Below are 24,490 nucleotides of genomic sequence, written 5' to 3'. Positions count from 1 at the left end.
CGTCACCTCTTTAATGCAACATGCAAAATTTGACTCCAGCCTTCCACTTAGCTTTGTTCGACTGGGAGGCTCTAAAGTTAAAATCATACGCATTTATGTGTAAGTGAGCAGCAGAAAGACTGATAACCTAGTGGAAAAATTCAATAGGCTTCAACAGAGCTAAAACCCCACAGTTCATTACACACTAGTCTAAAATCCCACAGAATTCATTAGGCACTGATTTTGACCATTTGTATTTTGTATATTCTTTCTCTATTTCTTTAACTATTCTGTGGAATTCTTCAGCAGTCATCTAAAGTCACATGACACATATGGGTGGTTATATACAAAGTAAAAAGGATTACTGTTTTCAGTAAATCCTGTCAAAGAAAGGCACTCTTGTTTGCCTTTTGTTCCTTTAAGGAGTAAAAATCTCAGTTTTTCCAGAAGGGGAGAATAAGAGAAAAAAGCAACACAAATGAATTACCTTTTTTTTCCTTTTTTTTAAAAAAACAAAGATGACATTACTACTGATATTAATGATGAACTAAAAATCACAAGAGAATGCTGAAAGGCCCTGTTGCTACTATTTTGTGTTGTGTCTGCTACAGACTCCAGCGTGCATCAGAACACCACTAGCACGTATGGCAGAAAACACAGGAGACAATTACATAAGCAAGAGTCAGGCATGTTATTAAACTTCCAGGTTAATTTTCACTATATTTTTGATATTAGATAACACTAGTCAAAATCAAAACCTTACAAAAAAAGGAACTGAATTAATGTCTCCCATGTGATTTATCCATTATTGAAAAAACGTTGTGGAGAACTCTGCTCTGGAAGTGCAGCTGTATCTATGAGGTTGTCATAGTTACAACCAGATCTGGAAGTGTTATCTAAATGGTACCTGTGAAATGTCATCCTCTTACATTATGGACCCGATGTAAAATCCACTATGAATACAGTGTGTAATTCAGAATCACAGTTTATGCGTTATACCAACTCAAGTGCATTGTCTGAAAGCCTGCAAACAACTGACCAGCAAAACCCACTTAGCAAATCTTTGGCACTGAAGCTGTGTAGAAAGAGGAGTTACAACTCACAAAACCAACTCATCAACCAACTTCCAATCCCTCTTGCAAATGTCCTTTGCTACAGCACTTAAGAAAATACCCTGGATATCATCCACGTAATTTGCGTGCTAATTCCACTGCCTGTCACACACCAGCATTATCTGACAGCTTTCTGGTATTATTCTGTCTCGCTGTCAGTGTCCATCTGTTGACTCATGTCTTTAAATACAGACATATAGGGACCCTTTACAAAAGAGACCATCGTAATCTTTTTGTAGAACAGCTGGTATAATAGGATCCTGGCTCCACTACTAAGGTTTCTAAGCACAACATTATCAAAAATGAAGTATAATAACTAATAGGAATTAAAAGACAAGCATTTATAGTTGGCATTTCTTCTCTCATTGCCATTATTAGCAACTATTGTTGCGTATTTGCTTTATATATGAAATTAATTTAATAATGCTTCATTAAATATTAAGATTGGATCACATGAAACTAGGTTTTTTTAGTTTAATTTTGCCTTTTTTTTCCTTTCTTAATAATTTGAAGGGTTTTTTTTTTCTAATCCCCTCATTCCAAAAAGCACAGATGATGTTTTGCAACCAAGTGACTTAGCATCCTTTGTCCCATTTTCAGTGGAACTTCAGTGTTTCCCAAAACGCACAGTCGATATTCCTGAAAATGAAAAATGACGTTATTCCTTTGACCTGTGCTCTTTCATGAATGGCGTTCATTCTACACATAACAAAGGATGTGTGGCAGTTTCAGGGTACATGGGAAAACACAGAAGCATCATTCATTTCATGCCTGCGCCAAAAACTTCAAGCAGAGAAGAGCCTTCGAGAGACCAGGTGTGCTGGGGCCCGGTAGGATCTGCCTATCCCAGTGGGGAAACTGCATCTTTGGGCATCAGCTGGCGGCGCTGCCTGAGGGAGCTTTAAACTAGAATTGATGGGGGAAGGGGATAGCAGCAGGATCACAGTAGGTAAGCCAAAGCTTGGCACGGCATCACCTGAGGGTAGCAATGCCAGTCTGAACATTTACACTGCTCCTGGAAGCATGGAGGGCTTGGGAGCCTAGCTGAGATGCTTGTACTCTGACACATGTGGTATGAGAAACAAACAGGATGAACTGGAAGGGTTGGTCAGCTCCCAGAGCTACCATGTCATTGGTATTGGTGAGACTTGGTGGAATGAGTCCTACAGCTGGCGTGCTGGGCTGGAGGGCTACAGGCTGCAGGAGGGATAGGTAGGGCAGGTGAGGTGGAGGTGTCACGCTACACATAAGGGAGAGGTTTGATTGTATAGCCCTTACAGCTAGCGATGATGTGGTTCAGAGCCTCTGGGGGAGGATTAGGGGCAGGGAAAACAAAGCAGAGGGTGTCTACACTGTAGTGGGTGTCTACTACCAATCATCCAGCCAGGATGTAAGCACTGATGAATTCTATAGGTAATTAGGAGAAATTTCTGGATCAGCAGCCCTTGTTCTTGGGAGATTTCAACTTCCAAGCCATCAGCTGGGAATATCATACTGCTGTGACAAGCAGGTCTTGGAAATTCTTGAAGTTTGTAGAAGATCTTGTCACAGGCACTCAGCCAGCTAGGAAAGATGTGAGTACAGACTCATGGGGGATGTGATGGTAGGTGTCTGTCTTGGCCATAGTAATCACGAAATAGTTGAGTTTAAAATGTTTGGTGTAATGAGAAAAAAAGACAGCGGAGTTGCTGTGCTGGATTTCAAGAAAGCAATCTTTAAAGTATTGAGGGAGCTATCGGGCAGAGTACCCTGGGACCTGCTTTTAAGGGCTTAGGAGTCCACAACTGCTGTGCAGTCTTTAAGAACCACCTTGCAGGAGCACAGGAGCAGGCAATCCCACTGCATCGTTAAGTAAAGCAAGTGGGGCAGAAGACCAGTTTGGCTGAACATGCAACTCCTCGTGGAGCTCAAGAGGAAACAGAAGTTGTATGATCTCTGGAAGCAAGGCCAAGCTTCGCAGCAAAATTACAGAGCTGTGCTTCATATATTCATGGAGAAGACATGAAGAGCCAAAGCTAAATTAAGAGTTGAAACTGGCCAGTGTTGTGTCAGAAAACAAGAAAGACTTTTTAAAGTATGTCAGTATGTCAATAGCAAAAGGGGTTCTAAAGAAAACACTGGATTGCTACTTGTTGAAGACTGTCACCTGACCAACAGAGACTAAAATAAAGCAACGGGTTTTTTGCCATAGCCTTTAGTAATGCTGAGAGGCCCTGGGCTGCCTGGTCCCCTGAGTTGTAGGACCACAAACGCAGGAGCAGTGACTCTCCTCCATGTGTGGACACTGAAATTGTAAGGGACCAGCTGTACCAGCTGAATGTTCCCAAGTCGCTGGGGCCTGGTAAGATTCATCACAGAGTACCGAAGGAGCCAGTGGATGTGATGGCAGGACTCTACTCGATCATCTACCAAAGGTCTTGGGAGCCTGGGGAGGTCCCTGCTCATGGAAGACAGCCAACAGTTTTCTGATTTACAAGAAGGGTGTGACGGAAGACCCAGGGAACTACAGACCTGTAAGTCTAACCTTAGTTCCTGGAAAAATGATGGAGAAGATCATAGTGGCTACTATTGAAAGGCATTTAAAAAACAATGCGATCATTAGGCACAGCCAACAAAGGGAAAGTCCTGTTTAACTAATTGGATATCCTTCTTGATAAGGTCACCCTCACCTTACCCTCACCGGCGTGGATGAAGGGAAGGCAGTGGATGTAGTTTTCCTGGATTTTAGTAAGGCATCTGGACAAGTTGTCCAACCGTGAGACGAGCAGGTATGCTGTGTGCTGGCGAAGAACTGGCTAAAGGACAGGGTTCAAAGGGTTGTAGTGAACGGGACTACAGCTGCCTGGCAACTGGTCACCGGTGGTGTTCCTTTAGGTCTTAGTCCTAGGGCTGGTTCTGTTTAATGGTTTTGTCAATGATCTGGATGCAGAAGTTGAATGCACCATCAGCAAGTTTTCTGGGATGTGCTGTTGACTCTCTTGAGGGACAAGAGGCCTTGCAGAGGGATCTAAATAGACTGGGCTATGATTAATGGAATGAAATTTAACAAGTCAAAATGCTGGATTCTGCACCTAGGATGGAGTAACACCAGGCACGGGTATGAACTGGGAGAGGAGCGGCAGGAGAGCAGCCCTGCGGCAGGGGATCTGTGGGTCTGGCTGAGGGCAGGCTCAGCGCCAGTCAGGGATGTGCCCTGGCAGCCCAGAGGGCAAACTGCATCCTGGGGTGCATCAAACACAGCATAACCAGCTGGGCAAAGAGGTGGTTATCCCTGGGTGCTGGGGTGGCCTCACCTTGAGCACCATCTGCAGTTCTGGGCCCCACGATTTAAAAAGGTTGTTAAGGTGCTTGAATGCACCCAAAGGCAGGCAACAATGCTGGTGAAAGGGCTGGAAGGAACGTCCTGCAAGCAGCAGCTAAGAACATTGAGCTGGTCTAGTCTGGAGGAAAAAAAAGGCTGAAGGGTGACCTCATTGCTCTCTATGGCTTCCTGAGGAGGGGAAGTGGACAGGGAGGCACTGATCTCTTCTCCCTGCTATCAGTGATAGGATGTGTGAGAATGGTTCAAAGCTGCGCCAGGGGAGGTTTAGACGGGACATTAGGAAGCGTTTCTTTACCGAGAGGGTGGTCAAACACTGGAACAGGCTTCCTAGAGACGTGGTTGATGCCCTGTGCCTGTCGGTGTTTAAGAGGCATTAGGACAAAGCCCTTAATAACATGCTGTGACTTTTGGTCAGCCCTGAAGTGGTCAGGCAGTTGAACTACTTGACTGTTGTAGGTCCCTTCCAATTAAAATATTCTGTTCTATTCTCTTCTATTCAGTTTCACTTAAGCCTCTCACGTGTAGCTTCTTACAAAATTAAATGGGCAGGAATCCAGTTGCAACTCAGCTGGCTATATTGCCTTCTCATGGTTTTTGCAACAGACCTGCAGTGTTTAAAGCAGTAGGGACGTGATTACACACTGATGTGGTACTGCTTGTCAGGAACCAGAGTTTGTTGGTAGAAACTGTTCAAAAAGAAAAAAAAAATTCAGGACCTTGGAATCTAGATGTTTACACTGACCAGAAGCATTATCTGAAACCTGCACATGCAACAGGAACTTTCCTTGAGCAGTAAGTGTAGCATATTCAGATCACATTTAGCCATTTTTTTCTATGTATCAGGACTGTGCTTGTAACTCTAGGAGTTGCTGCCTAAGTCTTTATTCCTTACTCTATAAACCTTACATGCCTGCACATCAGTTTCTCAAAATAATATTAAAAATAACAATTGTCACTTGCTGCTATAAACCACCGAATGGTGTATTAGACACTGTGTTACACACCACCTGCCAATATTACTCTCAGTAATGGAGGGAAATAATCCAGATACAGTACGAGGAAACAACTATTTTGAGAAAAAGCAACAGGGGCTGCAGAAACCTATGTTTCAGTAGAGAAGGCCCCAGGATCAGCCTCAGTACCCAACCCTTTTGGCCATATGGATGGCTCAGAAAAAATATCTATGCATCTACGATCTGCTAAGACTGGAATGAAATGTTTCCATTCATAATTATCTTTCTTTTCATTTAAATAAAATCAGCAGATGAGGATGAAATAACAGAACCTGTTCCTGTAATTTCTATGGTTTTTACAGACATCTGCTGAATTTGCCCGGTATTTGTGTACAAGTTAGAGATTCCTCATAACAGTTAAGAGGCTGACATAACTCTCAGATTGATGAAGACAGCAGAAGGTGGTTCTAAAAAATACACAGAGAAAGTGACAGTCAGATCATCTGTTATGTTTGCAACACCAACGAAGTGTGACACAAAGCTTGCAAAGGAAGAGCAGTAACACAGCACAGGTCTGTAAAGGTACCCTGTCTAACTTACGGGAAACCAGGCACAAGAATATTTCAGAGTCTGGACTACTAAAGGGCTGATTTGAGAAGTCTCTGGCTATTCCAGGCACTACCTCATAGAAGAAGCAAGCACAAGGGAGACAGTAGCACAGGCTAATAGCCACCGACGGCATGTCTTTAAGCATACTTTGCCCACAGTATTCTGAAAGCTGTGAAAAATCATTTCAGCAGCAGGCAGTAGGGATACTACAGCAGCAGAACTGCTGAGGCAGAAGTGGGGTCTCACAAAGACTGTTTAGATGCCACATACAATTGCCCACCATCCACAACAGTCTGTTGTGTGAGGAGATTTCTTGAAGATTTGCGGGGTTTCCTTAAGAGCCTCCATTAGAAGGTGATACCTCCTCTGGTTTTGGGGATTAAAAACCATGTTCCTCTGCTGCTCTCATATCCCTTTACTGGAATAATACATAGGAAGCTCTGTGTGTTTCTCTATGCCTGGCTCTCCTGTAGGCATATCTTTGCAACTGCCCTTTGCTTTCATCTCATCACATTCCCTATGAAATCATGCCAACGCACAGGGCTTTACCCAGTAAAGCAAACAGCAGTACAGAAAAGTTTCCTTGCTCACCGTTCTATGCACTCCTTTACAACAGCAAAATTGCCATCACCAATCACCTTCCCCACTTTATACTTCTCAAGAATGGTAGATGACCCTGAGCACTTGTTTCCATTCACACCTGCAAAAGAGCAAGGTCAGTAACGCAAGCTGAAGAGAAGTGTCAGCAGGATGCAATATATCCCCAATGGGTTCCACAGGCACAGAACAAATGCAAAACAAAACTTCAAAGCAAGCTGTTTTCTTCACAGCTTATTCCTTTGTTTTTATCTCAAATGTAAGAAAGAACAAGACAGGACTAACCAGAATTGTTTGACCTTTTAGCACACAAACTAAATGTCACCATGTTTTTGTGGTGGACATATTCTAAAAGTAATGAATGCAGTTAGAACGTCCTCAGTCCGACTCAAAATACTTTTTTTGAAATATCTTTTTGCATACTCAAAGCAAAAACGCAAATAAGATTAATCTACAATGCATGTAAAAGAATCAAAAGTTTTATCTGCTGAATTCCTTCAAGTTCCCTTAGCTGCTGCCGAAACATCCAAAATGCAAATAAGCTTGATAGCTTCTTATTTCATTATTAAAAAATGTTAACATTTACTCTAAAATTAATTTTAAAAAATACCTTAAAAGCCCCACATTGCTTTAAAGAGATAGAGAATGAAAGGTTAAGTTTAGGTAATGTCAGTTGACGGGCTAGTGGTTCTACCTGAAGCACAATGTGCTGTTTTGAGGAGGGCTCCACTTTCAACCCAGCCACAAACACATTTCTGATGATACTTTGCAGGTCACAATCAAAATCACTGAAATGCTAATAGTGACTGTTGAACAGCAGGGCCCACTAAAATGCTACCACTTGACAAGCAAAGAACAGAATTTATTTCCTAGCTTTACTGCCTTGATGTAGAAAATGCAGTAAGAATCTTTCCAAGATAAGGTTGTCGACAAGGCATCAAAAAGAACAAAAAATGATTTGGCATCATCAGAAACCACCTAAAAGTGCTAAACTAACTGCCAACTAAAAGAAAATTTTTGCACGGACTGTTAGCAATTATTGGCGCCTTACCTTCAGGACTCTGGCAATGTGATTCAGGTACACCATTCACATTGGAGGAAGACCCACCATGTGGAGAGATCTATGGAAGTACATAAGAACTTATTATTTCTGATCATAATCACAAGAAGGTGCCAGAGAAAAAAAAAAAAAAAAGAGAAGTTAAAAAAGTCACCCTAAAACCACCTATACAGAGCCAGTTTACTTTTCCACTCCCATCTTATTTTCATTCTTGCTTTCTCACAGTTCATCATCATTACAATATATCATTGCCACTTGCACCGATATGTTTCAGCCCTGCTACTCTTATTTAGATTGGTAGCTGAACAGACTTCAGTAAACAGTAAAGAAAATTCCCTCCAGCTGCACCAAGTTCCATCTAAACACTATAGAGCCAGCGTGTGTCGAGGCAACGTTCCCTCCTCATTCTACACACCCAGGTCATTACAACACACTCTGGCACGCGGTTCCACATAAGCCAGAGAGCCACCTCCAGGCAACGATTCAGTGCCCAGCGCAGCAAGCACGTGCTCCTGTGCTGAAGGCTAACGCATCTCGTCATAGCTGGCACTGCCTGAGGTCTCCCTACCTGAACTCTGTCAATATCTGCTCTCTTCAGATTAGCACTGAAGCATCCTAGGAAGGCGATGTAGGAATGCTTGCATGGCCCTACTAATTCTCATTTAAAGAAGAGAATTTTGACATACGTGGCCAGGTACTTCTACAACAGTGAGACCCGCTTGGTAATCTAGTGGTCTGTATTTCAGGTTATTACGGATGTGATGATTTATGACATCTACAACCAATTCAAGTTAGATGTCTGATGTGAATCCAGACACAGATCCAGTCTTATTAACTGTGGCGTTGTGTAAAAATCAAATACCTACACAATTCTAAAGGATGAAGGCTGAAGAAAACTACTTTTGCTGCACTAACAACTTAATGGGTATTCAATCTGAATCTTCACAATTCTATTTAAAGTCACCCTGTCATACTGCCCAGACACACACCCCCCAATCTATTTTTATTTTAGAAAGGGGTGGAGGCATAGGAATGAATTCCATAAACAGTAAAATGTACTGAATGTGCACCACTGTTCTATAAGCTCTCCCATTACAGTTAAGAAATGAAATGATGAAACTATGAAATTAAAATATAACTTAGATCATTCCCCCTACTCTACATAACATTTCTTGCTGTTCTGTGAAGTTCCGTATCTTGTTTTCTTCATGGGCTATTCTAGTAGTTCTCACCACTCACCACACAAAGGATTAAAATACTTTGCCTTAAGCTCACTGTCTGTTGAAATGGCTTTGCATGACACCAGGAATGCAAATGCAGCATTTTCCGTTTTAGCTGACATTGTCTGGTTACACTGCTGAATATTTTAAATCATTAACACTATTGTCAATGAAAGAACTGAACTGACAGATAGGGATATTGTCTAAAAGCTCATGAAATGCTAATGAATGCTTAAGTTTCTAGCGGCAGCTGAGCTGCCAGATCAGCTAAAGTACAGTAACTAGAATCTGTACAACTTAATTTCGAAGAGCCTCTAAAACAATGATGTTTACTAGCATTTGGCATAGAAATAGCATCAAACAGCAACCAGTCAGGTACTACTCTGCTCCTTACTAATAACCTAAACCCAGGCTATGTTAATGTTACTGTCTTTCTGAGTTACCTGTTTCTTTAACCAGGAATAGGAACAAGGACATTTGGGTTAAATGTCATTTGTGCAAATTCATGAGTCAGTCTCTTAACCAGTCAGTCACATTTTCTTCAAGTATGAAGCAGACAGAACAGAACAGATCACTGCAAAGTACTAGTCATCACCCAAAACCATTAGAAATCTATTTTGGGTTTTCAGTGAGTGACAATACATGGGAATATCTACCCCAGATTTCCAGCTTCCTTCACCCTTATAATCAGGTCAGAGCATGACTGGGCACATTCCTTCTTACCACAGTATTTACAAGAAGAAAGCAATCATAAACAGGAAAAAAGTTAAAAGGAATACTAAAAGGAAAAAAATCTAATGCTGCTGTTGTGTCTGAGGTGCTAGACCAGAACCTGAAATGGACAGTTCAGCCTTAGCTCTGTGACTAATTTGCCTTGTGACTCTACAGACATGAGGCCGAACTCACTCTGAAAGAGACTGCGTGTAATTTGGGTGCTGTAGGTCTGTGTTTGAGCTCCTCAGCAGCAAAATCAGTCTAATCTTTCCCTACTGTGTCAGAGAACAGTAGAAATACACTCTCAAGATGCCTGTGAGGTGCTTGACTAGCCAGAAGACATGGAGAGGAGGCAGGAATTGTCAGTCAGTGACACAGAATAAAGGTATTTTTAATATTAAAGTACTTTTCTAATAATTTAGCTACTCAGTGACATGTAATACTTAGAATATCTTGTACTGTTGGTATCCCAATGGCTGCAGGTATTTTGAAGGTGAAGTAAAGATTTTGGGTGTGCAATTAGACTTGCCTGGTTCACTAGCCACTCCTGAAGTAGCAAGATGAGAAAAGGATGCATGTTGCTTTGATACTACACTAACTGATGGCACCTACAATCACACTGCAAATTAGGTTTTGCAACAGTTCCTCCGCTTGTATTCTAGCCCACACAGCACTGCTGTTCTACTCTAATACAGTTCCCCTTACACATGACAAATTCAGAGTGCACAGGTCTTAAATCCACCCTCACATACACATGCAGCTCCTAGAAAACTCAGACATGAGGCAGAATTTGATTCTCTTTTTAAAAGCTCACAGAGCAATTTAGAGCAGCAACAGCTATCCAGCCCCTCAAACAAAACAATCGCCTCAGGATGCAGATGCTACTGGTCAAGAACATCTTCCACCGGCAGCCACCACTATTGCAATTAATCATTCTGCAACACAGAATATATAGAATATATTGCTTTTACTTCCAAGTTGTCTCCCTGCAGGTAATTTGTGTTTCAACAGCACATTCAGAGACAAATGCACAATACAACACAGTTGTTAGAGATACTGAGAGTATCTTGGTGAACACACGGTTCTCAAAACTATCTGCATTTAATTTTACAGATTAATTAAAGATGTTGTAAAAAGTTACAAAAGGTACTAAGCTGACAAAAAAACCTCCCCAGCTGTTTCACGTTCTTCACATGATGAACTGTTTTCTGGGGAATAACCATTTTCCCAGGTTCACATAAATATCTAAACACATTATATATTATTTTATACAGACTGTGACTTTCGGCATCAGGTTTATCAACACAACACATGGTTTTGTGAGAAACACTCACATTAGATCTGTCACATCCATAAGCTTAACACACCTAATTTAGTACCCAACGTGCTTATTACACCTCAGCATAATAACTAAGGAACAGATATTTAGCATTCTTCCTTTCACCCTTACTAATATTCAACCCATTAAAAACTCTATTTTATACTTTGCACTGTAGAATTCTTTTTTTTTTTACTATCTGAAGTATCCAATCCATGATGTGCCAGGCTTCTGCATCCTGCCAGATACTGTGTGCATCAGGTTTTCTAATTCTAAGTTAATGATAACAAAGCACATACACACCCCAAAAAAAACAACCCAAACAAAAAAACAACAAACAAAAACATAAAAGCCTTTAAACCACGACAGAGCCCAAGAGCATGAACTGAAGTGGGTATGCAAACATAAAGTGATGTATGAATAAATATCAGGGAAGGACTAGCCCAAGATTCCCTTAAAATCTGGATCAGAGCATAAATCAGTGATTTGGGAATCAAAAAGCAGCAGCTTGGCAGTCATCTTCATCAAGCCACATCTACTGGTTCAGTAGCAAAGATTTTTAATAATTCTTTGAGTCAAAATGCTACCATATATCTGAAAAAATGTAAACACAGTGCTTGTATTTAAAATAGAAATGCGCAGGGACATAAGAAAGTAATCCCAGATAACTGTACAACTGGTCCAATTTTATTTTGTGTCTCATGAGAGTGTGAGGAAGGATCCACAGATATAAACCCACATGCTCTCAAAGCAGAATGGCATTTTAGTCGACAAACCTTTGCACTCAGGATTAGATTAACTGTCCATGATACGAATGTTTGCAGAAACATTTGGGGCTTTTTTTCCTATTGAAGGAAACATGTAACTTCTTGATAGCTGCATGGGATGGTGCCTTCTAGAGCCCCCATATAAAGGTTTCCTGCGTTTGTCATTCTCACCTGTCTGGAGAGAAATGAAGGACTTGTGCCATCACGTTGCTAGGCATACAAAGGGCCTGTGTACATTGTCCTGTAACATGTATGTGCAAGTGCTTGTTTGACTTCAGTCAGACTTCCTGTGGTTGCTCAGCATCTTCACAGCATGTATATGATGCACTAAATGTGCTGCCCTTGTCCTCCAGCACATTCATAATGTGCTGAAGAGACGCTGAACTGTATGGTCCGCATGTACACCCAGACCCTTGTGTCTGGAATACGGGACCCCTACACAAACATTTCCGATACTATTTTGATCATAGAATCTGATCCTGTAATATCCTCAAAGTGCATCTAGCCAAACTTAGAAATAAGTATGCCTAATATTGTTAACTTTTCCTTGAGTCCTCATCTGACACTACTGTGGTAATCTTCCATCTGAAGGCTAAGAAGAGAATGTAAAGTCTCATACCTCCAGAAAAACTCCCTGACATTCTCAAAGAAGCTTTCTCTGTCTTTATGAAAACATTCAAACTGGTGATGAATCTAACTGCAGACTACAAATATTTTAGTGAAATTGTGAATTAACTGTTTACAGAAATATTGTCTGAAATCTAGGGACACTTTTATAGTGTCATTGTCACTCATCCCAAAAGGCTGCAATAAGAAAGGGCTAAAAATATTCCAAATATAAATGAAGTGTTGTTTATATAATCAGTATTTCCTATGAGGTGTTGTATTTATTATTATAATGCTTAATATCAACATAATCTGTAAGACAGAAACTTCATATTTTTCAAGTGATGCTTAAACACTGCTAGTAACCAACTATACTGAGAAGCTACTTGTAACAATACAATAGCTAATTACAATGTAGTTATTCTGCTGCAATTTCAGCATACATGCTGTGACAATATATATAATACCGTGCATTTTTTTGCACTGCTCTGGAAACACTGAAGAGCCACATAAGGATTTACCCTTTTTCTAAAGAGATTTTGAACCATATCTCATTATGTAAAGCATTTAGCAAACTGATGCCAATGGGTGAATGGACTCAACACTAAGTGCAATACCTCAGTTTCCCTACCAGTACAAATTAGCCAACTCTTTTTATCCACTGTACGACCAAGAAAGATGAAGAAAGATTCTGAATTGTGAATTCAACACAGGCAGCAGTTAAAGAATTCCTCTAAGAACTGCTATTGCACCTGTGTCGCTAGGTTGGATAATTGCATGTAAATATTCTTAACAGGTAACTGCTAACAGAAGCACATGCGTACAAAACCGAAGAGATTAAAACCTAGATGAAGATAGGCATTAATCCTTCAAATCACTTAAGCACATGTTTAACTTTAAGTACATTAACATCCTCATTGAAGTAAAAGGGACTACTCAATAGCTTAAAAGTAAGCAGGTACTTAAGTTATTTGTTGGATCTGTTTTTAATGCCCTTTCACTCTGGTCATTTGGTCCATCAATCGAAAAAGTAATACCGAGACAAATGCAAACACGTTGCTATTTAGCTTAATTGGGATTCTAAGAAAGCTTCTTTATTTGTACAAATCTATTTTCTTTCTAAAAAGATGAGAGACTTTGAGGTACTTAATTTCAAGAGGACGCAATAAAATACATCCAAGTAAGCACCGGGAAGCTACAAGGCCACTTCCCAAAATCTCGTATTTAATCTAGTCTCTGGATTATTTTTACAGTACTAAGTGAGCCCAGTAACAGATGTACTCAAAAAAATATGAGTCGAAGTACCCCTAAGAGCTTGGCATACCTGAGTATCTATAAATGCACACTTAAAACCAAAGGAAAAGGTTAAACTTGTCAACGGTCACCTGCCTACAGAACAGCAAAAGGACTCCTCTCAGTCAGTCGTCCTGTGCCACCTCATGCACTATTACCATTACGTCTTAATCCATGCACTGGTTTTAATCTCTATGGAGAAGTTAATAGAAAAATAAGAAACTCAGCACATTTGCTCAAAAAAGAATATTGTATAGAGTAGTCATTTCATGCCCATACTTGTTTACTTTTGAATCTAAATCTTTACCTTGAAACAAACCTACTGTGAAGTGACGTGAATTTTCTGTGCCTGGAAGTACCACTTCTGCTTACAAAGCGTTGTGAAACAGAAGGAATCCTTGGGGACTGAAGAGATTTCACTTCAACAAAAAAGAACCATTCAGACAGTATGATGTAAGACTCCGTGTCTGAGACTCAGAAAAAACCGCTGTTGCAGTCAGTACCTTTCGCAAATTTGCTGCCTTGATGACTACCATTATCACTTAAGCTCTGTGTTGGCTGTCAAACTTTAAAAAGCTTAGCCAGGCTCTAATCTATAGTGAAATCTTTTATTTTGCTCTGGCTTTCCAAACATCACAGTTTTTGAAGTACAGTTCATGTGGAGCTGCTCTGATGGTCTGCTCTTTAGAGGAAACGGAAACACCAACCCTGATTTGTTCCCTTTTCCTGCTGACCGAAGCTCACCTAAAACCATTATTAAGTGTTGCTGTTTCAAGCTCTACAAAAATAAATATATATGATTTCTACACAACAAATCAGCCAAAACATTGCATTTCCAAGGCCAGAAAATGCAGCATTATACTTCATTATTTCACTGTCTGCCATGGTATTTGTATCTACATTTTCATTCAGTCATGGCACCTTCTTTACACAAGTGCAGGAAGCCAGACTACTGTCTGCACAGCGATACAGTCTTAGCAACAAGTAATTATTTAACAATAGGGAACAGCAGTAACCTCAAAATAATACAATTGGTCCCCACCTTCCCTCTGTTTTCCTCATCAGGCTGGCCAAGATCAATCCTACAAAAATAATAATGGGTTTCTTAAAAGAATCTAGTTTTACATAAAACCGTGCTTCCCTGTTACTGCTTTTGTGTGGATACTTCGCCAAACCAGTCATCACTACTAGAACATAATCAAGAAACAGGGGTCACTGCACAGTGCACTTAGTTTCTTTTAGAATTATCCTGAGATTCACCTGATAACTTTCCCTATTTTTAGTCTCAGGAGTACAGCTGGGATCCTCCTACTGAACAGATGCAACCTAATGGGGTAAAACAAGAGATACTCACTGCTTCAGTAACACACCAGGTCTGAGATGATTGATTTCTTTTTGCTGTTTTCTTTGGTCATATAGGGATGAATTATTTGACACAAAACCCCATTATATCCAGCATCAATTAAATTCCAAAATGAAAAAGTACAACAGCCTACTTCAGTGAAATTGACAGTGAAGGGGAAAGAGGACATGTCCACTTTACTGAAAATTGCTTGTTACTATCAGAATTATCTCTATCTTAATGGAGCTTTAATCAGCTAAAAGCAGACAGGACAGCGTGGGAAAAAAATGAACCAATTTATCTAGTTTCTAAACTTGTAATTTCATTAAAGAAAGATGAAAGAGCATTTGTTAAATATAGTGCAGACCATCCGAGAGCCTCAAGTCCAATGATTTTGGTGTCCTCTACTTTAAGTTCTATAGCAGAGCTGTCCAGACAAATTTTAAGACACACAGATCTAATTTTCAGTGTCAGAACTATTACTGCTCTTGGAAATGCTTTATAGGTGGAAAGGCCAACCTATGTTGCTCTGGCTGAAAAGAAGCTATGGGATGTCACAACTCAACAACATAAAGGCAGAGATCAACAATAAATGAACCAAACAACAAAAAATACGTTAGCATTTAAAAAAATAGATCAAACCTTTTCTCAGAATTATCACAGAAGCCTGGCAAAAACCAGTGCCATACTCCTTGCAAAACAGACAAAGACTTGGTAACAATTAGCATGTCAAAACCCAAATCTAAATACTATTCACATCACGTCCTTTAGCCAGCCTCTTAATTGAGAAAACAGTTTTACACAGAATTATGCAGCCTCTTCCTAACTGTTGTGTTCATCAATGGGAGCTATTACTCGATCAGAATAATTAGTGCAGAACATCCAGCATGCTTCCAGAAAGGTTGCAATTGATGATTTCATAAGAAAATTCTCCTTGAAAGGACAGCTGCACAAATGCAGCAGTAAGATGCTCAGCTGTGCTCCAGACTCCTCCTTTCATTTTACCAGGCGAAATGCATAAAGCAGCCTCTAAGAACTGGAAATGCCACCAATTTTTAAGTGGTAGTGGAAGAGAACTCTCTTGGTGCACCACAGAGAAAAATCCTCCAGACATTAGGCTGCTCCCAAAGGAACCCCTCCCAGGCTTTCAGGAGGAGACTGCATTAAGGGGTGAAATTGTGTGCCACAAATGAGGAAGGGTGCTTCAGATGAAATTCTGGGCCATGCTACAAGACCATAAGGTACTGAAACAAGGATACCACATTTGTATAAGCTGGGGGAATATAAATTACTTAGGGGATTTCTGCAGTCCACACAACAATAGAAAATTTGGAGGCCAAACTGGCATATTCAAGTCACCATCACCCTCTGCCTTCACTAAGCTGAGAGTTCCATCCTGCCAACCAAAGACAAAATACAAAGATCTTAAGGTCTCTTCTCCAACTCAAAAATCATACTAGCAAGACTACCCTATAGAATTGTAACTCTTTTTTTCTCTTTTTCTTTTGTTCTTCTTCAGCATCACTGTAACACATTATTCAATGAATGCCGGAATTCAGAGATTTTGATGGTTCTGGCACTTACCTTGAGTCCACGAAAGCTGCCTGGGCTTGTCGGTGAAGAACTGGAGGACTTTGTAGATTTTGGGGTGGATAATTGACTGCTTGGGGTTCCATTAACTAGCCAAAGCAATAAAAGAAAAACAAATGTAAGAAAAACCAAATAAAAGTCAAAAACCCTAACTTGCTTTTAAACATAACATACCTCTCTGGTAAGTTATCACTCAAGTCTGCATACAAAGACCAAAACAGACTCCTCAGCATTTGGGAATAAATTACACGCTTGCATGCCACACAACTGCACCCCTGAAACTCATGTGGCTGGATCAAGAAGACACACAAATATTGCACTGTCATTCTAAAGATTAAAAAGGCCTCTTCAGTCCTTTGCCAGTGCAAGAACTTTGGGCAAGCAATAGCCATAGCCTTGTAAAATTATATCATTTATTGTGATATCACACAATAAAATATGGAAAAAGTGTACATAAAGCCATCTGACCCTCCGTCTCTCTTTTTCTGGATCAACAGCTAAGTAGACTGCTCCACAGAACACAAGTTGTGTTGTTTGGTTTTTCCCAAGAAAAAAGAATCAAACAAACAAACAAGAAGTAAAAGTTGCTTGGATGATAAAGAGCTTATGCAGTAGTTCAGAAAAATATTGATTTAGGGGAAAAAATCCCAACGAAGTAAAAGCTAGTAGCTTATTTCTGAACTTCCAAGAAGTTCAAGCGTCTGTGAAAACATACAATATCCTCCCTTTTGACTTCAACAGTTCATTCATTTTAAGTCCATTTTCCCAGACAGGCCTGATACAACATCTGTTAATATCCCTGGTATCTTGAATATAACTTGGGTCAGTCCTTGTCTTTTTCTGAAAAAAACAAACTGATGAATTTCATTATGTAGACAGAATAGCACACTGTTGATCATACACAGATATGATGCGACATTATTTCCTCTCTAGCTGAACCTCATTTTTCCTGGAAAAGGAAAATATGAGGCAGAATTTTAAGAGTGGAAAAGGTTTCATAGCTGATTCATGGTGAAGAATTAATTTTTCAGAAAAAAAAAAAAAAAAAAAAAAGCAACCCTGGCAAATAGAAGCTTAGCTTCAAAGTAAATACAGTTGCTCCTGCACATAGCCTTTACACATCCAGCGGTCTGTCATGGGTTATGCATTGCTTCTTAACCAACACTATCAGATTTATTTTGCAAGTATCTGTTAACCTAGTACTCTAACATTCTCTGAGTGCTGAAGATGCCTTCCAAGCACCATCTGCCAGTAGGCCAGGCCTACTGCACTGCAACTTCCACAAATCCCTGGTTTTCACAAAAATCTCTCTCTCTGATGTGTGATGTTAAGATGCAACTAATTAGCATTTAGGTACACAACAAGTCTATCTTGAAGTCTGATAACTCAGATATACGTTCCCAAATCTATTACTGGACTAAGAGCTTAGTCTTTTCTACTAAAAGGAATTAGTATGTTTTTAGGATATTTTTATCTTGAATTTAAGAAGGGTTGTCTGTAAGAACAATACACAAATTATTTGAGTTTTTTAAGAAGCTGTAAGTATTTAGGTATATGTATCCCTCCTGCAAAATTCTTTTCACCACCTTATTTTAGATAACCTTCTTGAAACCTGGCATATTGATGTATCGTTGTTTTATAAAGAATTTGCAATTATGATGAGGAAAAGAGCTAGTGAATGCTATTTTACTGTTTTCTGCTTCTTGTGCACACAATTTGCTCTAGCCATTAGAAAAAATACTGAGCTGCAAAGTTAACAACCAAAAATGAGATATTTCAGTAGAAGAATTTGCTTCCAAATGGCCAACTATTACTACAGAAGGAAAACAATTTTGTTTGTTCACAAATTCTTTTTATACAGCTCACAGAATGGATTGATAGCCAAGTCTTATATCCACAGATGAGAAGGGTAGTGGTGGGTAATGAAATAGTGTGAGACCAGAGCATGATGTAAATGGTATGGAATAAGGTGTGGAGACTGTGCTGGTGTGCAGGTTTTGGCTGGGGTAGAATCAATTTTCTTCATAGTAGCTGGTATGGGGCTATGCTTTGGATTTGCGCTGGAAACTGTGTCGATAATTCAGGGATGTTTCCATTACTGCATCCTCTTCCCTCATCCTGCTGGGGAGGGGAGCGAGTGAGCAGCTATGCGTGTGCTTTGGTTGCTGGCTGGGGTGAAACCACAACAGCACTTTTTGGTACCTAACATGGGTTTGAGATAATAACACCACCTCACAGGGTTTGAGATAATAACAGATTGACCGGAGAATATTTATAGGTATTTAGAAGGGATTGGTATCTGTTAACAGTTGTGGGTCAAGATACGGATTCATCTGTTCTCAATATTAGTTCACCTGATCTGCACCATGCTCTTTTTTTTTTGCTGTACACGTGAAAGATCAGCGTTGGCTTTTGCAGTTTGCTGTGCTCTGTAGTGATGAGTGATGTTTTGCCTGAGAGATTTGTTATTAAAACACTGACCTTGAGCTCAATCAGGTATTTTGGGCTCTGTACTTTGGGTACCATCTCATGGAGACAATTTAACAGTTATACTTCTTCCTCTGTTTGGGGGGGGTGGGGGGGTTGTTTGTTTGTTTGGGGGTTTTTTGTTGTTGTTTTTTTTTTTCAGAAATACAGAATGGCACCTTCATTACCTCCTTCTGTGATGTTTTCTCCCTTGCTACAGCAGCTTCTCAGTATCTTGAACATACTTGAGTAGTTAAGATACTTCTATTGGTACTTCTTAAGAATATTGCTTCAGTTTTATCTAAGGTTAATAAGCAATTTAGGAATCTGATCCAGGCTCCGCGAGGGTATGGTCATAGGTGGCATGGCACATGGGAGAATACGGGCAGGCATCTGGAGAACCTCTCACCTCCAATGGTCTGGAACTGCACTCCCAATCAACTACGGGATCCTGATGAAGTAGTAGAATGTTTGGGAAAATAATAATAATAAATTCCATGGCTGTTCCAAAGAGGCACAACTTACTGCACTGTGCTGGGCCCGGGCCAGCACCTACCAAACACTGCTTGACATTATGTAGCACCCTCAGGTAAAAGAGAGGTAAAACATACCAAGGGACACTATGGTAAAACCAGACACTCTTGTCAGTCACCCCTATAACTAAAAAGAAACAATGAAACTAGAAGTCAGCTCATTTAGTAAAGGATGAAGAAGCTTCTAAGAGGGAGCAGGACAAAGACTGGGAAGAGGTAGCCTGTTTTGCAGCACAGCAGTCACAAGAACAGGAGGAGGAAGAGACTGAAATCACGAGCCACAAACTACCCGATCCCTATCCCTAAGTGAGCTGCGACGGACACAAAAAGATTTTAGCTGTCAACCAGGTGAGGTAGTTCTCAGCTGGTTACTCTGATGCTGGGATACTGGGGCTAGTAGTCAGGAATCAGAGGGTAACGGAGCCTGGCAATGAAGCCAGGGTCTCTTGCTAAGGATAAGGCCATTGACAAAGGGACTGGAAAGAAGGCAGGAGTCCTCAGTCTTTGGTGGTGACTCCTGTCAATTGTGAAGGACAGGTGAAGGAAGAACTTGCAAACGCCCAGAGAAAATGGACCAACACTGAGGGATGTATCCAGTATCTGTCAGAATTAGCCAGGTTGGACATGATCTGTAACCACCTAGATGATGCCCAGGCATCCAAAGAGCCAGATGAAATCCGTTGCACAAGGTCCACGTAGCAAAAGCTTGTACAAAATGCACCGACGTCATACACCCACACCCTGGCGATAATAAGCTGGACAGACATGGAGGCACCAAATATAGATGAACTGGCCAGATAACTTCAAGAATATGAAGATAATCTTGCTTCCTCCATGTGGGCCTGTGTCTCAGCTGTAGAGGGACTGACCCAAAATGTCTGAGCAAGCCGAGAAGGATAGGTCTTCCTCATTCACTCCAACCAAGGCCTCAGCTGCCTTCTGTTCAAGGTTACGGGTACCTGGGGTGCACACCATGTGCAATGCTGCAGTTCTTCCTGTGTCACCAGGGGGAGGACACGAGGAAGTGGGATGGTGAACCCACCTGGAGACTAGACACTCAGGTACAGGAACTGCAAGGAGAAACAATAGGCAAAAAGCATCCATCCAGGAAAATTACTGCTCCAGTGTCTGTCAGACAGAGCAGAAGGGCTAATCGTCTTTTGACTTTGATGAAGGGACTTCTGTTTTGCAGTACAAAAATCAAGCGATGAAGACTCCAGCCAGGAACAGAAGGGCCCTGCCTTCAACTAGGTGGAGGAACAGGACAACTGGGTTTACTGGACCATGTGGATTCGATGGCCTGGCACGTCAGCCCCATGAGACTATAAAGCTCTAGTGGACACCAGTGCACAGTGTACTCTAATACCATCGGATTACAAGGGGCAGAATCCATCTGTATTTCTGGAGTGATGGGAGGACCCCAAGAACTGTTTGTGTTGGAGGCTGAGATAAGCCTAACTGGGAATGAGCAGCAAAAGCATCCTATTGTGTGACTGGTCCAGAGGCTCCCTGTATCCTTGGCACAGACTTCCTCAGGAGAGGGTACTTCAAAGACCCAAAAGAATACTGGTGGACTTTTGGTTTAGCTGCCTTGAGTATGAAGAAGATTGAACAGCTGTCTAACTTGCATGGTCTCTCAGAGAATCTGTCTGTGATGGGGTTGCTGCGAGTTAAAGAACAGCAGGTGCCAACTGCTACCATGACACTGCACTAGCGACAATACCAGAACAATTAAGACTCCCTGGTTCCCATCCATAAGTTGATCTGGTCACTGGAGAGCCAAGGACTGACCAGTAAGACTCATTCAGCATTTAACAGTCCCATATTCCCAGTGCAAAAATCGAGGACTGAATGAGGCCACACTGCTGCTAAGTGTTGCAGTACCAGACATGCTAGAACTCCAATACGAGCCACCAAATGGTATGCAACAACTGACACGGCCAATGCATTTTTCTCAATCCCTCTGGCAGCACAGTGCAGGCCACAGTTTGCTTTCACACGGAGGGGTATCCAGTATACCTGGAATCAACTGCCCCAGGCATGAGAACACAGTCCTATCGTCCATCATGGACTGCCACAGACTGCACTGGAACCAGGTGAAGCTCCCAAACACCTGCAATATATTGACGACATCATTGTGTAAGGCAATGCAGTGGAAGAAGTGTTTGAGAAAGAGAGATTTCTTTTGATTCTTTCGAGAGCTGGTTTTGCTATAAACGAAAGTAAGGTCAAAGGACCTGCACAGGGAATCCAGTTTTTAAGAATAAAATGGCAAGATAAGCGTCATCATACCCCAACAGATGTGATTAATAAAACAACAGCTGTCTCCATCAGCTAACAAAAAAGAAACACAAGCTTTCTAAGGTGGACCTGGGGTTTTGGAGAACGCATATTCTAGGTTATAATCTGATCATAAGTCCTCTCTAGCAAGTGACCCAGAAGAATAATGACTTTGAATGGGGCCCTGAGCAGCAGCAAGGCTTAGAACAAACTAAATGGGAGATAGTTCACGTGGTAGTACTTGGGCCAGTCCAGACAGGACAAAATGTGAAAAACATGCTTTACACCTCAGCCAGGGATAACGGCCCCACCTGGAGCCTCTGGCAGAAAGAGCCTGAAGAGATTTGAGACTGACTCCAATTGAAAAAGAAGTATTAGCAGCACGTGAAGGAATTCAAGCCACTTCAGAAGTAGTTGGTACTGAAGCACAGCTCCTTTTGGGACTTTGATTGCCTGTGTTCGGCTGGATGTTCAAAGGGAGAGTCCCCTCTACACAGCGCAACTGATGCTGCACAAGTCAGTCACGCAGATAACAACGCAACAGGCTTGAATAGGAAAACCCAACGGCCTAGGAATTCTGGAATTGATCACGGACTGGCCAGAGGGCTGAAACTTTGGAGCGTCGCCAGAGGAGATGACTCATGCTGAAGAGGCCCTTCTGTATAATAAATCACCAGAAAATGAAAAGCAGTATGCCCTGTTTATGGATAAATCCTGTCAGATTGTGGGAAAACACTGAAGGTGGAAAGCTGCTGTGAAAGGTGGAAAGCCCACACGACAAGTCACAGAAACTGAAGGACAAGGTGTATTGAATCAGTTTGCAGAAGCAAGCAGCAGTGCAAGTACAGCAGTGACCAGCCCCGAGCTGGCTTTGGTGCCTGGTAACTCCACAGAATACACCACCTCTCCTGTCCTGAGCGACCACCATAATGGATAGAGCCTGAAGTCATGGACTAAATGAACTCAGTGGACATTTTGTGGACATTTATGGACATTTTGCAGACATTTCACAGGGCTGGTCCATAGACTACGGGAATGAGAGCCATGTATTATATCAAAGGATGGTACAGGTGGTGGTGGGTAATGAGAACGTATTGGATAGCATGACACCTAGGCACGATGTAAATGGTATGAAATAAGGGGTGGAGAATGTGCTGGTTTTGGCTGGGGTACTGTTAATTTTCTTCGTAGCAGCCGGTATGGGGCTACATCCTGGATTTGTGCTGGAAACGGTGTTGATAATTCAGGGATGTTTCCATTACTGCTGAGCAGCGCTTACACAGAGCCAAGGGCTTTTCTGTTTATCACACCACCCTGCCAGTGAGCAGGCTGGGGGTGCACAAGAAGTCAAGAGGGGACACAGCTGGGACAGCTGACCCCAACTGACCAAAGGGGTATTTTAGGGATATTGCATTCTATATGAAATCATGCCCAGCAATAAATCTTGGGGGAAGGCTGGAGCGGGGCCACTGCTCAGGGACTGACTGGGCATTGGTCAGTTGGTGCTGAACAACTGTTTTCATTTGCATCACTTGTCTATTCCTCTCATTGCTATTTTCCTTTTCATTACAATTTGTTCTTGTTATTATTTCCGTTACTAAACTCTTCTTATCTCAACCCAGGAATTTTCTCACTTTTACCCTTTCAATTCTTCTCTTCTCCCATCCTGCTGCAGGGGGAGGAAGCAAGTGAGCAGCTGAGTGGTGCTTAGTTACCAGCCGGGGTTAAAACACGACACTGTTGTTTCAAACAGCACTACTTTAATTTTTTTTTTTTAAATAACCTCAAGAAACACACAAGCATCTGTGTTCATTTTTGGCACAAACCTGTCTGCTGTCCACTGCTATTCATTTACTGATTATTTCATGTACATGCAAAACTTACCTTTCTTATCTATTTTCTAAGTTCTTATGAGGTTTCTTTCAAGATATATAGCAGCCTGAATATAAAAAAGATAAATTCTTTTCTGTTGTTCTTTAAGTAGTATCTATTAGGCTACAATTCTTTAGCATATTGGAATATTGAAAACTGGAAAAAACCTATGAATACCTTTTAAATTGTTAACTTCTAGTATCATCCAAAGTCTCAACTTATTTGCTAATCAAAATGCATGTTACTTGTTTTAGATATACTTTCAGTTTGAGCTGAAGGTTCAAAGAGGTTTCTCTGTGTTTTAGAGCTTAGGCCGAAATAATACAAGTAAACAAAGGAAGGTAAGAAACTGCAAGTAGAATGAAAAACTGTAACGCGTGTTTTTGTGCTGCTTTTTTTAGCAACTATTAGCCCTGTCTTTTTGCGCTAGTTGAAGTTTTCAATTATAATATACTTTAGAATACACATACAAATTTATTGCTCCTCAGAATATTCTTCTACTTGTAGTCAAATCACACCTTTACAAATTTAACTTTGACACCATTACAGATGTCCGACAACTATATATCATCATTTATATTATTTCACTTAATCTACTTCAACAAAAACCTACACCCATAATGTCTCTGGTTTGCCAAATTCAAAACCTGTGTTTCAAGCTTGAAAATATTCACAAATACAGCAAAAAGAATACAGGTAGATGGATAGGGAGGAGACACACTAGTGATATACAGCCATAATAGTAATGGCTCACCTGGGGATTTTGCTGAAGAATAAGCACTGGAGTAGTGGCCACCCCTCTTTACTGTACTCATATATTTGACACAAAGGAAAGAGACATTAAGGAAAGAAGTTAT

The 24,490-nt window shown here is 41.0% G+C and overlaps 1 protein-coding gene across 3 annotated transcripts in view; it reads right to left on the bottom strand.

Annotated features, from left to right (window-relative positions):
* Positions 1–24,490, bottom strand: part of DCLK2 (doublecortin like kinase 2) — a 95,440-nt gene that overhangs the window by 20,263 nt on the left and 50,687 nt on the right. For 2 of the 3 annotated variants that reach the window (XR_013924327.1, XM_080368546.1), the window contains exons 5-8: positions 24,388–24,438; positions 16,477–16,571; positions 7,624–7,693; positions 6,567–6,675 (exon numbers count right to left, since the gene is read on the bottom strand). Coding sequence is in view for 2 of the 3 variants with exons in the window: in XM_080368546.1 (XP_080224672.1) it covers positions 6,567–6,675; positions 7,624–7,693; positions 16,477–16,571; positions 24,388–24,438 (325 nt within the window). In the remaining variant the exon portion in view is untranslated. The remainder of the gene's footprint in view (positions 1–6,566; positions 6,676–7,623; positions 7,694–16,476; positions 16,572–24,387; positions 24,439–24,490) is intronic. The other variant, XM_080368547.1, reaches the window with a different exon arrangement.

The sequence above is a fragment of the Falco punctatus genome, assembly GCF_963210335.1.
Source record: "Falco punctatus genome assembly, chromosome: 1".
NCBI classification, from domain to species: Eukaryota; Metazoa; Chordata; class Aves; order Falconiformes; family Falconidae; genus Falco; species Falco punctatus.
The sequence above is the reverse complement of the archived record's forward strand: the minus strand, read 5'-3'. Positions and strand labels throughout refer to the sequence as shown.